This window comes from Ictalurus punctatus, chromosome 17 (assembly GCF_001660625.3).
Source record: "Ictalurus punctatus breed USDA103 chromosome 17, Coco_2.0, whole genome shotgun sequence".
In the NCBI taxonomy this organism is placed as follows: Eukaryota; Metazoa; Chordata; class Actinopteri; order Siluriformes; family Ictaluridae; genus Ictalurus; species Ictalurus punctatus.
Genome location: NC_030432.2, coordinates 15,384,418 through 15,398,328, shown reverse-complemented (window position 1 = coordinate 15,398,328; position 13,911 = coordinate 15,384,418). Strand labels below are relative to the sequence as shown.

Here is a 13,911-nt window from a genome sequence, read left to right as displayed (position 1 = left end):
CACTAACACCACCACCAACAACACTAACAACAATAACATCACCAACAATAGCACCACAACCAACAACAATAACACCTCAACCAACAATAACAACAACACCAATAACACCACCACCAACAGCAATAACACCAATAACACCATCAACAATAATACCACAACCAACAACTACAATAACACAACCAACAACTACAATAACACCAATAACACCAATAACATCACCAGCAATAACATTCATCATTTAAAAAATAATCTTTGGATTGTCAAACAAAGTGTATATGATGAGGCACATTAAGCTGTTTTTTTCCCTTTTAGCGATGGGACTAAATTTTCAAAGGAATGAAGTGTCAAAACTCATGTTTTTGTCATGCTGTTGTAATTAATCACTGTCTTACATATCTGCGGTGTATGAATTTAGCTGAATTTATTTCTTGGACCTGTAATATTCACAAGTATTTTATAGCATGACCATGTAGCGTTCCTTAGCTCCGAAAATGTTACTATTTATTTAATTCTAAAACAGTGCATGCAAAGCATCAAGGATAAATACAGAATCATGTGCATGGCTTCTCAAAGAGCATGGTCAAGGCAGAGGACAAACTGTTTCTCAGAGGATTCTAACACAGCCGGTCAGCACTTTTGCTCATATGACGAAGGTGAAATTTGTTGGGTATGTCTGCATCATAGGCTTCTAAAGATGTCTAAAAAGTGCCATCTAGTGGTGGAACAGTGACTGAGCGCTAAGCTAGTTATGCTTTTCACTAGATTTGCTGCAGTGCTTGTAGCAGAAAAGACGTTTGGAAATGTGGGAAAGGTGCGCCACCTACTGGTCACAGTCTGGTCTTGCGTCAAGGGAGACCTACTGAGATAACATGAATAAATCCTTTCGTATCCTGCGTCCAATGTAATGGCGACATATGATTCATTCAAACCTATACATTTAAGTGAAAGTTTGATTGGGTGTTAGAGTTCTGGAAAACCAGTTAGAGTCAGGTTTAGCACTGCATCGAATAATAAAACCGACATGAATGTCATAAAAGGGATAGAAAAATCATTTGTAAAAGGCAGATGAATAAGGAACTTCAGTTTTATATAGATGTTTAGATTAAAATAATACTAAAATGAATTATTGATCGCAAAAACTGTCTTGATTCTGTTAAAAGGATGGAAGATCCATTGCGGAAAAATACTTAAAAAAAAGATTGTGTTGAATGTTCCATGTTGATGAAAACTTATGCTAAGGTTTATATTATACACCTCACCTCAACTTTAAATATTAAATCTTAAACCTTCATCATTTCTTATGAAGGTATTTTCTTTTGTTTTGGTGTAAATTGTTATTGTTTTGTTTAAAGATCTTTGTTTTTTCATTTAGTGTTGCCCTTCATACGCTAAATAAGATATCTATATATCTCCCAGAAGGCAAAATAATAACAATTGACACCGATCATCCTGTTCAAAAGTTTACACCCCCGGCTCTTAATGTGTCGTGTTGCCTTCTTGAGTATCAGTGAATGTTTTCACCTTATGTAATAGTTGTACGAGTCCCTCAGTTGTCTTTAGTGTGAAAAGATGGATCTCAACATTATATAGCTGTTGTTGGAAAGGGGTCAAATATGCAGAAGATCCTGGAAACGCAAAGAATGTGCAGGACCTGGAGGATTTTTCCGAGGAACAATGGGCAGTTTAACTGCTCAGGACAAACAGGGGACTCATGAACAACTATCATAAAATAAAAAAAAAAAACAGTCGTGGATCATCCAGGTAACGACACACAGTATTAAGAATCAAGGGTATTTAAACTTTTGAACCGGGCAATATACGGGGTAATGTATATAGTACTGTGCAAAAGTTTTAGGCAAACTATTTTGTATTAGTACAAACTTTGTTATGGAGTTTTACTTTATGACTTCCACATTATCGAGTCCGTACAAAAACATTTTAGATTTCCAAACATTAGTTTTCCAGCACAAAAATAAATGTTCTTTATAGTATTTTTTTAAATCAAGAAACATTTCATTTCATTATTTTTGAAGGCATCTTTGCTCTACAGCATTTCTTTGCATTTGCCTATGACTTCTGCACAGTGATATATATATATATATATATATATATATATATATATATATATATATATATATATATATATATATACATATATATATATATATACATACATATATATATATATATATACATACATACATATATATATATATATATATATATAGTTGAAGCATAAGCATTGTTTCAATCTTGTCTCTAATACTTAAAAAAAATTCCCTTTAGGGTTAGGGTTAGCCCTAGGGTTAGATACTTGTTCATTACCCATACATATGGGCCCATTCCAAAACCATGGGCATTAACATGGAGTTCTTCCCCCCTTTTGTTCCCCCCACATTTCTGTGGAAATCTTTCCCACATGCTTTCAGATATATAGTGTATTATGATAACATAGATATGATTTAATGTTTTAACAAAGCTGTTATGGATTTTCATCCAGTGTTCTGAGACTGGAGCAATAGAGTCTAACATTTTTTTTTTTACAGTGGGTTATTATGCATTAATGTTTCTTTGTTTGTTGTAAATAAGCTTCTAGAAAGGAGTTTCAAAAAGATGGAGATGTTGCTCATCCTGCTCTGTCCTCCCCAAAGAGATTTGCAATGGTCTCGCCCAAACCTCATTCCCCTGGTAAGTGCATCATTGTTCCTGTGTGTGTGTGTGTGTGTGTGTGTGTGTGTGTGTGTGTGTGTGTGTAATATATCTTGATTACCACTCCCACACACATCTCATATCTAATTACACTGCACATGGCTCCTGGGGGTTATCATAGCAACATTACGAGAAGAAAGACCCACTGGAACACAGGCTTGTCCCTCCACACCTTAGTGTATGTATAACTAAATAAGATTAGACAAGAAAAGTTGAGCTCTCCATAATAAATTCATAATTAGTGATGTAAAATACAAGTGAAAGATATAATAGTAATAGATGTGATATTGGGTGTTTGATTGTGGACTTATAGTGAGATACCTTAATTTCATCGACATATAAATAACCAGGCAACTGTGACAAACTTGGGATAAAATCTCTGTGAACTGTGTGTGCTTTCTGGTTTTGTAGACATGGACATTTGCATTTTTAAAATCTTATCCACACAGACTATTGCTTTTTTCATGCACTCTTATGTGTATTCTGTGTCACTCAGTGTTTTATGTGTAATCCATACCTCCTAGATTACTGTAAATTGCCCATCCCCCCCTCTTAATACTTATCAATACTTGTGCATGTTTTTTGTATGTGTATTTGCCAAAGACAAATCAGTAGGATCTTGGGCATTTCACCTTCTACAGTGCACAATATAATTAAAAGATTCAAGGAATCCGGTGTTTGTTTTTTTACATTTTCCATACTGTCCCAACTTTTTCGGAATTGGTGGTTGTAGTTTAGGCCTGCTGTTAAACTGGCTCGTTCCCAAAGTAATCTCTGTAGGAAGATAATTCAATAAAAACGCACGGTAAGTAACATTTCTTTTGAAGTAGGTGTGTAAGTATATTATTTGCAGAAAATACCAATTTACCAAAATACCTGATATGTCATGTGCTTTTGGCAGTTTGCCAGAATTTGACCACCGAATTAGTAGCAGCATCCTCCAATTATTTATTTTAACCAAAAAGGAGTAGGGTTCAGGACACCCTTAAGTGCTTTGCTAGTATATTGGCTTACCTGAGGATGGATACTCATGTAGCAGTACCTATTGTTCTGTTGCCAATACCATAGCAAACTAGTTTTCCACATACTCTGGATACATATGCTGTGAGGTTGCCTTGTGTTAGCTAGTTGATTTTGAACATGAAATGACTTTTGGCAATCTACAAACATAAATATGACTGTTAGCTATGAGACTAGCAGTTCCCTTACATTTATAATTATACTCCTGATTTAAAGCAGTTGTTTAGTCTTCCATGTTTGGCAAATCTTTCATGGAACAGAATTATTGGAATGTCTACAATGGGAATGGTGCATGTGATGCTCTGTAGATAACCTCCATGATCTCTATGTGATGACCATAAAGAGCATTTGCCCCTCGAATTGGAATAAGCAAAAGCTGCCTGAAAACTTTGACTGAATGAAAAATGGCTGCCATTAATTGTAACCCAGCATATACATTAAACTAAAAATTGCTATTTTACAGAGTTAGCATGAATTGTGTTGTGCTAAGGATTACATCTATGTTACTAAATGTCTTTTCAAAGCTGTTAAAAAGATTAAAACAAGATTTTTAACACTTGACTTAACCAAGTTAGCAAGGGATTTTTTTTACACTGCAAATTCTGAGGCTTTAATTACAGAAGTAAACGATTTAGTCACTGTTAGCAAGTAGAGTGTGGTTCTTGAATTGTGTTGTGGTTCATGAATTGTGTTGTGCTAAGGATTACATCTATGTTACTAAATGTCTTTTCAAAGCTGTTAAAAAGATTAAAACAAGATTTTTAACACTTGACTTAACCAAGTTAGCAAGGGATTTTTTTTACACTGCAAATTCTGAGGCTTTAATTACAGAAGTAAACGATTTAGTCACTGTTAGCAAGTAGAGTGTGGTTCTTTTATTTTATACCCTTTCCATCTCCTCTGATCCTGGAGACACACTGTTTAATCCCATGTTTTTATATAGATGGAATGGTAATAAAGTTGACTTCCCATTTGTATGGTTGTGTATCAGTGCGTCAGAAGTCATGTGTGGCGCGTCTCGGAGGCCAGACGGAGGGACTGGATGAACGCCTCCTAGCGGTACAGGGGCTGAAAGAGCGCTGTGAGGAACAAGCCAAGCAGATCAGCGCCCTGCAGGCCCAACTTGGAGAAACCTCAATCTGCATGGACGTCTTGGCAATTACCACTCAGCACTTCTGCCATAAGGTAACACACACTTACACCAGCAAAACACACACTGCTATTCATTCACCTGTGACTATTACAATATCAATATTGTAATACATTCTCAAAGTCTCAATACACATTCTTGAGATATCACGGGCAAAATGTGTTTTTAATAACATCTAACATTGCTGGTACCTGTAACAGCCAGGAGTTGATCAGATGTTAAAAGCTATTTTCGCTCCAAATAATTAGTTTTCCTTATTTGTCATGTTAAAGTTACAATATTGTGTATATGTATATATATATATATATATATATATATATATATATATATATATATATATATATATATATATATATATATATATATATATATATATGTATGTATGTATGTATGTATATATATCTACATATACATACATATATATATATATATATATATATATATATATATATATATATATATATACAGTGAGGGAAAAAAGTATTTGATCCCCTGCTGATTTTGTACGTTTGCCCACTGACAAAGAAATGATCATTCTATAATTTTAATGGTAGTTGTATTTGAACAGTGAGAGACAGAATAACAACAAAAAAATCCAGAAAAACGCATGTCAAAAATGTTATAAATTGATTTGCATTTTAATGAGGGAAATAAGTATTTGACCCCTCTGCAAAACATGACTTAGTACTTGGTTTAAAAACCCTTGTTGGCGATCACAGAGGTCAGACGTTTCTTGTAGTTGGCCACCAGGTTTGCACACATCTCAGGAGGGATTTTGTCCCACTCCTCTTTGCAGATCTTCTCCAAATAATTAAGGTTTCGAGGCTGACGTTTGGCAACTCGAACCGTCAGCTCTCTCCACAGATTTTCTATGGGATTTAGGTCTGGAGACTGCCTAGGTCACTCCAGGACCTTAATGTGCTTCTTCAATGAGCCACTCCTTTGTTGCCTTGGCCGTGTGCTTTGGGTCATTGTCATGCTGGAATACCCATCCACGACCCATTTTCAATGCCCTGTCTGAGGGAAGGAGGTTTTCACCCAAGATTTGACAGTACATGGCCCCGTCCATCGTCCCTTTGATGCGGTGAAGTCGTCCTGTCCCCTTAGCAGAAAAACACCCCCAAAGCATAATGTTTCCACCTCCATGTTTGACGGTGAGGATGGTGTTCCAGGGGTCATAGGCAGCATTCCTCCTCCTCCAAACACGGCGAGTTGAGTTGATGCCAAAGAGCTCCATTTTGGTCTTATCTGACCTCAACACTTTCACCCAGTTGTCCTCTGAATCATTCAGATGTTCATTGGCAAACTTCAGACGGGCATGTATATGTGCTTTCTTGAGCAGCGGACCTTGCGCGCGCTGCAGGATTTCAGTCCTTCACGGCGTAGTGTGTTACCAATTGTTTTCTTGGTGACTATGGTCCCAGCTGCCTTGAGATCATTGACAAGATCCTCCCATGTAGTTCTGGGCTGATTCCTCACTGTTCTCATGATCAATGCAACTCCACGAGGTGAGATCTTGCATGGAGCCCCAGGCCGAGGGAGATTGACAGTTCTTTTGTGCTTCTTCCATTTGCGAATAATCGCACCAACTGTTGTCCCCTTCTCACCAAGCTGCTTGGCAATGGTCTTGTAGCCCATTCCAGACTTGTGTAGGTCTACAGTCTTGTCCCTGACATCCTTGGAGAGCTCTTTGTTCTTGGCCATGGTGGAGAGTTTGGAATCTGATTGATTGATTGCTTCTGTGGACAGGTGTCTTTTATACAGGTAACAAACTGATAATGGGAGCACTCCCTTTAAGAGTGTGCTCCTAATCTCAGCTCGTTACCTGTATAAAAGACACCTGGGAGCCAGAAATCTTTCTGATTGAGAGGGGGTCAAATACTTTTTTCCCTCATTAAAATGCAAATTAATTTATAAAATTTTTGACGTGCGTTTTTCTGGATTTGTTTGTTGTTATTCTGTCTCTCACTGTTCAAATACAACTACCATTAAAATTATAGACTGATCATTTCTTTGTCAGTGGGCAAACGTACAAAATCAGCAGGGGATCAAATACTTTTTTCCCTCACTGTATATATATATATATAAAATCACTGTTTTTTTTTTGTGGGGGGTTTTTGTGTTTTTTTTTAAATGCAGCATTACTGCAAATACATTGACATTCAAAAGTTGTGAACACCCAGAGATTATTATACTTTGTTATAGTTGATTCACTATTATTGCCACAGACAAAACAAAATGATACAGAATAACAATTAAATAAGGAAACCTATATTTTCTTGTAACTTATTAACTGATTGCTCTTAGATACTAACTAAACAACTATAAATGAGCACTTTGATAATAAATAATGATTAATTATTATAGACAGTGCTAGTGCTACCTTAACACAGGGCTAGTATTAACTATGAAACATAAATATGTATTGTGCTACACATGTAATTATAGAAGATTTGTTCTGATTAAATTACATTCAGACTGTTCCAGTAAAGTAGAATGAAATACACTGATTGAACTTGGCAATTGCTGTAAACATTAAAATTTAGTATTGGTGTAATAGTAATAACTTTCGTAGCAAAAATTCTTTACAAAAAATTATGGCAAGCAAGAAGAACAATTAATTCATTAATTTATTCATTCATTCACTCATCATTAAACATATTTTAATATTAATATGAATTAGTGGTAGCAGTATGTGAGGGTGTTTTTTTTATACTAATGTTTATGTATAATAAAAATGCTAGATTTTTCTCAGGGTTTTTATCTTGCATATAGATTTGGTTTGAAAATATAATAAAACACATGTGGAGGAGTTAATTAGTCTGAGGACCTACACTGACTAATCACTACAGCAGCAGCTGCTCCCATGGTCATTTACTACAGTTAATAAACCTAATAATTCTTCCTTCTATAAGATGAGCAGTGTAGAATATTCTTTTATTGCTCAATGTTTCCATTTTTGTCTTTGTATTTTTGCTGATTTTGTTGCATGTTCTGCTATTTATTTTCTGTTTATTTGTCTCTCAATTAACTCACAAGATAATTGAATTTATTACTGTTCCTATCACTGGTGGAACTGATTCTTGCAGTCTTCTTGTAAAGTATAAAGACATCTTTTATTCAGGGTAGAGTGTTGTGAACTGAGGATGACCTATAAGACTCTGTGGTGCTATTGTGAGAGTGGGGTCGGCTTTGATGCTTTCCCATTGTGTTTAATTGCTTTGCATGTGTCTCGGCTCCCTGTGGACATTGTTGAATCATGCATTGCAAGAGGCTAGAACAGCCCTTTATCGATCTCATCCTCCCATTTCTCCATCCCTCCCCCTTTCATCCACTTCCGCTTTTCAGTCGACGGACGAGACCCTGTGTGCATTTCAGTGTGTGAGAAGCAGAGAAGATGAGGGTGTGAGGGTGGGAGGGAGGGAGATACAGAGTGGGGGAGAGAGAGAAGGTAGAGAAGAGGGAGGGAGGTAAGGGTGTCTTAGGAGAAGCTGAGATATAGGCGTTTGCCGGTAGCTCTTGCCAAAGCTGTCGTGCTATGATGCCAGGGATGAGGTAAGGCTATTTAAAGGGATGCTGGCGTTCTCCTCTTTCTTTTGCATGATATCACCCTCCCCACATGTTCTCTGTCTCTCTCTTATTCTCTCTCATTATTTTTCTGCATTAGCATGGGCCAGAGCTGCAGTATATGCTATTTCTCTAAGTCTCTCCCCCTGTTTTGCTGTCTGGATGCTCATTGGACACGGGTAATGCAGGCGTTGCTTTAGTTGCACTCTCAGGGAGGATGCCTGTGTGTACGTGCATCTGTGTCTGTGTGTATATTGTGTGCATGGACTGATTCAGAGATTGTTCTTGATGTAGTTTGTGTACTTCTTTTTGCTTCTATCTGTGTGAATTCAATTATGTGTGAGCTTTTATGTGTGGTATTTGTGTTTGTTGATTAGCAGTTGTGGCTGTCCTCAAGACATGCTAGAGATCAGATCACGCCCCATGTTTACCCTCAGACACCTGAAGCCATATAGTGAAACCATACTAGTGATCCTTCTCACTGTTCATCATCTTTAATCACTCATTTCCACTTTTGTTCATTTTTACAAATTCCTTTCCTTCACTGACTTTACAGGTTGAAATATAATCATATATTCAATATTACATGGTTATGTGCAGTGCCTTCACATTTGCGGATGTGCTGGGGGTTTAATCCCTTTATAGGACTGAATTTATGGGGTCGGTAATAGGTTTGAACAGTGTCCTTGAAACAGCCTCTGTCATGTCCAACACAAATGGTCTCTAGTAGGAAAAAAAACAGAGGAATCAGGGATTTATATTCATGAAAAGGCTTCTTTACGACCTGCAAGTCTTAGCAAGTATATTTAAAATAAATAAATGAATAAAAAGATCTGATTGGAAGAATGATGTGAATAAACTCACACCCAGAGGTTACCAAACTAAATCAGGTAATACTGTAGGTCATGACCCTGCATTTTGCTTACAAAGATGATGTGTGGGAGATTGCACCTGCAAAGACCTAACTGAAAAAAAACTGGTATAACCTGTATATATATACGTTTTAAGACCTAGAAAATATTACTTCTACGTTTCTGACTATATATAAGATACGCTAGAATGTTCAGTAGTTCATTAGTGTTTGATTCATTATGATGCACTAGAATTTTCTGTAAGAATAACTGTATACTAAAATGCATTAACATTGACATTGATTATGTAGCAATGTCTCTAATGCAATAGATAATATACATAGATCCTGCTTATCTTTATATAGAGCACCACCTAATTTTCATCCCTATGAGATATTTATACTGTTTGTGTGTCACTGTGTTAGTTGATTACATGGCATTTGTGCAAACAGACATGTGAATCAGGAAGAGTGTTTTTGAGTATTTCTGTTCACTTTCATTTTTTACTGGGATCACAATTATTAAGTATTCCACACATGTTAAAATCCTACTTAGTTGACATTCTCAGTGACTTATGATACAGTCAGATACAGAAATATTGGCACGCTCAGCAAAGATGGATAAATAAAATTATGAAAAATGTCTTGGAATTATAGCTGGAATAAATGGACATTTAAATTGAATGGAATATATGTGGTTATAACAATGGATGTGGTTATGTAGTTAGGAATGAATGGAATTTCCTAGTTTAAAATATTAGTGAAAAATAAATATTAGTGAGAAACCACACTGCAAAAAATATTAAATCTTAGCAAGTGAAAATATCTTGTATAAAATATAAAAAATGTGTTATGTCTCATTATGAGAAACAATGGCTGCTAGTTGTATCATAATATCATGATGAAAAATGTTAATTAAATTTTAAAATATTCAAGATTGTTTCACTTTTTTTTTTCTTCAGTGCAAGATATTCTTTGTGAAATATTACAGTCATATTCTGGACAGGTTTGGTTACCATATAGCCATCTCAGCATCTATTACAGACTGGGAATAGTCCTTAATGAACTCAATATATTTCATTTAATTGCAAATGTTATCTGTTTCAGGATTTCATTTATTTTTGGTAAGACTATTTTGTATTTGTATATACTAATTTATGCTCCTCTACGTATGTCTGTGTGTTGCAGAACGAGATTGCCTTGGTGAAGGAGAGGGAACTGTCCCTGGAGCTTTCCAGGATCAGGGATGAAGTGGGTAAGTGGAGAAGAGGCTGCTTTGATTCACCTTGTACAAAAACCCTTGCAAGATAGAGCACTTGAAATGGTAGCATGATGTCATCATGTCAGATGACAAATAGGTACACACACACTCTGTACGTAATCTCCCACTCCCTTCTTTGTAAATGTAAATCTGCCTGTTGTTGTCTGTAGTTGTCAGCGTGGGCCGGTGGGAGCGTTTGCAGGGTGAGAAGGCTGAGTTGGAGCGCAATTTTGAGCAGCAGCTGAGGAAACTGAAGGTGGAGCAGGAGAAGGAACTGCAGGATCTGCAGGAGAGTCTGAGAGAAGAGCAGCAGAAGGAAACTGAGCTTCTGCAGCAACAGCAGAGCAGCCAGCTAGAGCAGTTCAGCTCCTTGCACCAACAGCAGGTCAGACACATGCATCAGCCGTTAAGCCAGTATTTTTCTACACATGTTCAAGCTCTCCCAAGCTCTAATCCCAAGATTTAATAATAATATGGTTTGTCAGGTGGAGGAGATGACCGAGAACCATGAGGCGGCCATGCTGGAGATGGAGGCTGCTCATAACGCCACACTGGCCACTCTACAGGAGGAGCATGCTAGGACAGTCAAAAGTGAGTCCTTTGAGAAATCCATAAGTTCTAAACCATATAAATAATGAAAACCCGGAGGATATAGTTAGCATTTTACAAATAAAATGTTATACCATAACACTGGCTTAGCGGGTTGCATTTGCCTCACACCTCCAGGGTTGGGGGTTTGAATCCTGCTTCTGCCCTGTCTGAGCTTGCATGTATTCCTCGTGCTTTGGGGGTTTCCTCCATGTACTCCAGTTTCCTCCCCCAGTCCAAAGACATGCGTTGTACCCTGAGTCGCATTTCCAAATTGTCTGTAGTGTGTGAATGTGTGTGTGATTGCGCAATGGGTTAGCACCTCAACAAGAGTGTCCTCCACATGTGTTCCGAGTTCCCTGGGATAGACTCCAGACTTCCCGCACGACACTATGTAGGATAAGCGGTGTGGAAAAGGGATGGATACCATAGTGCTGAATTCTTGATAATGATTGGTCAGAAGGTGTTGAGTTTTTTCTACAATAGTATGGCTTGGATAAGCAATGCCAACACAAAGGTAAATATTAACGCACTCAGTCTCTTTACTAATAAAGAATTCAAAGAGACTTGTTCAGCAGATGCTCTGCTTCATTAAAAATAATTGTCCTTTAACCGTGAAAAATTCTATAGTCAACATTTTCAAAAGGCCAAGGGATTATAAGGTTCTATCTGACTTGTTTTACATGAATTAATAAGTATGTTATTTGCACACCAGTCTTTAAATTGCAAAATATTGCTTCAGAGTATTTAAAATTATATATGAAGTTGAAAAGTAAATGCTTTGACCTTGTTGCTGGTCAGAACTTTGCAGCTTGATATTTTAAACACACAGAAGCTTATAATTCCAAGCTTCTGGATTATCGTTGAAGACTTTTTAACAGTCAGATGTAAAGTTGTTGCCTTTAATTTTATGGCATGGGGAAAGTCTTCAAGAGAGAATTAATCACAGACGCAAATGTTGGTGAAGTGTCAACTGTTTTTAGCTGATATGTTTTAGCTGATATATACGTGTATGCAGTAAATTTTATATTATATTAATATTATATTAAGTGTAATTATAAATGGATAAAAATTGCAAGGTGTTTTACAAATAAAAAAATTGGTTGGAAAGTTGTCGAGATATAAGCGAAATGAAGTAGTCTACAGCGCTGTTGTGCTATATTTCTTACTTAACTGGTTCTGGTTTACTTTTATTTCATGGCTTCATTAGTAATAACAGAGATTGTTCTTTCAGATCTCAGGATGGCACACGAACAGCAGAAGAAATCTCTGGAAGAAGAATTTGAAAAACTCAGATTGTCTCTGCAGGTAGAAAAACTGCCTTTACTGTCCAAGCACATACATTTCCTTTTCTTTCTGACACCCAGTGTGATAAGTGTGTTTGTTTGTGTGTGTGTGTGTGTGTGTGTGTGTGTGTGTGTGTGTGTGTGTGTGTGTGTGTGTGTGTGTTTTTATGGTGATGCGTTCAGGATCAGGTGGACACACTGACGTTTCAGAACCGCAGCTTGAGCGACCGAGCCAAGCGCTTTGAGGAGGCGCTGCGCAGAAGTACAGATGAACAGATTGTGGTACTGCATTTATCTTCACTTGCGTTTATATATGTGTGTGTGTGTATATATATATATATATATATATATATATATATATATATATATATATATATATATATATATAATACATTCTATAAACATGTTCTCAAAGTTATTTTCCAGTTTCCATATCTTGAGGCATATTTTAATGTGTATGCTTGTGTTTATATATACTCAGGAAGCTTTGGCCCCTTATCAGCACATAGAAGAGGATCTAAAAAGTCTCAAAGAGGTTTTGGAGATGAAGAATCAACAGATCCACCAACAAGAAGTCAAGATATCTGAGTTGGAGAAACTGGTTAGTGTTACTACAGAAGGAAAGGAAAAAGTGAAAGTAAAGCATATTCATATGATCAGGGCTGTAACCGTGGTAACAAATAGAATTACTTCTCAAAACTCATGTGCCTTGTATCAATGTAAAATGATTAGAATCAAATCAAGCGGATGTATTAGATTTTGTCTTACAGTGCTAACAGACCAAAATGGCAGTCGAATGCCGTAAAGGTTCTGTTTTAGCATCTAGCCAGTCCATGTCTTTTGTGGGGATTGATAATCAGTGTCACGTCACACTGCATTGTGGAATTGAGCTTGTCTAATATGGTATTTGTTTATTTGTTTACATCCAGTGTTTACATCAAGCTAGTTTTAACCTGATAACCTCATGGTACGTAATCTACAAAGCATCTTATATCTTTTGTACACTTATCTTGCTTATTTTGCTATCTTACACTTATCTGGAAATTTCCACTGTGAAAACATACTTTTAAATACTGTGACAAAATGAGCTTTTCATTTCCATTTTTAAATGATATTTGTATTGTCTAAAAGAGTTTGTTTTTTGTAAACCATATGATAGGTTCTGTGGGTAATCACAATGTCAGCCATACTATCTTCTTTCTGTAAACTTGGGCATTCTTGGACCAAATGTACCAGACTCTCTTATGGATGCCTGAAGTCTGGCTTGCAAGACTAACATCAAGCATATGATGCAGAAAGTATCTTATGGTTATGTTGTGACTAACAACACTGCATTACCTGCTTATGGAGAGTTAACAAAGAAAGTACTTTATAAGGATAAACTACATTCAGCTTTCAATCAGTATTTTTTTTTTTTATTTACTGTGGCTTGAGCTTATACTGCTTTAAACAATTCAGCAATCACAGGTTACAATTACAA

General features: G+C 36.5%; 1 protein-coding gene across 3 annotated transcripts in view; it reads left to right on the top strand.

Annotated features, from left to right (window-relative positions):
* Positions 1–13,911, top strand: part of mtus2b (microtubule associated tumor suppressor candidate 2b) — a 37,712-nt gene that overhangs the window by 20,649 nt on the left and 3,152 nt on the right. For 2 of the 3 annotated variants that reach the window (XM_017490229.3, XM_053687484.1), the window contains 8 exons: positions 2,590–2,688; positions 4,721–4,914; positions 10,485–10,551; positions 10,728–10,942; positions 11,043–11,148; positions 12,380–12,453; positions 12,615–12,713; positions 12,913–13,032. In XM_017490229.3, the coding sequence (XP_017345718.1) occupies positions 2,590–2,688; positions 4,721–4,914; positions 10,485–10,551; positions 10,728–10,942; positions 11,043–11,148; positions 12,380–12,453; positions 12,615–12,713; positions 12,913–13,032 (974 nt within the window). Of the gene's footprint in view, positions 1–2,589; positions 2,689–4,720; positions 4,915–10,484; positions 10,552–10,727; positions 10,943–11,042; positions 11,149–12,379; positions 12,454–12,614; positions 12,714–12,912; positions 13,033–13,360; positions 13,399–13,911 lie in introns of all 3 variants that reach the window. The other variant, XM_047161411.2, reaches the window with a different exon arrangement.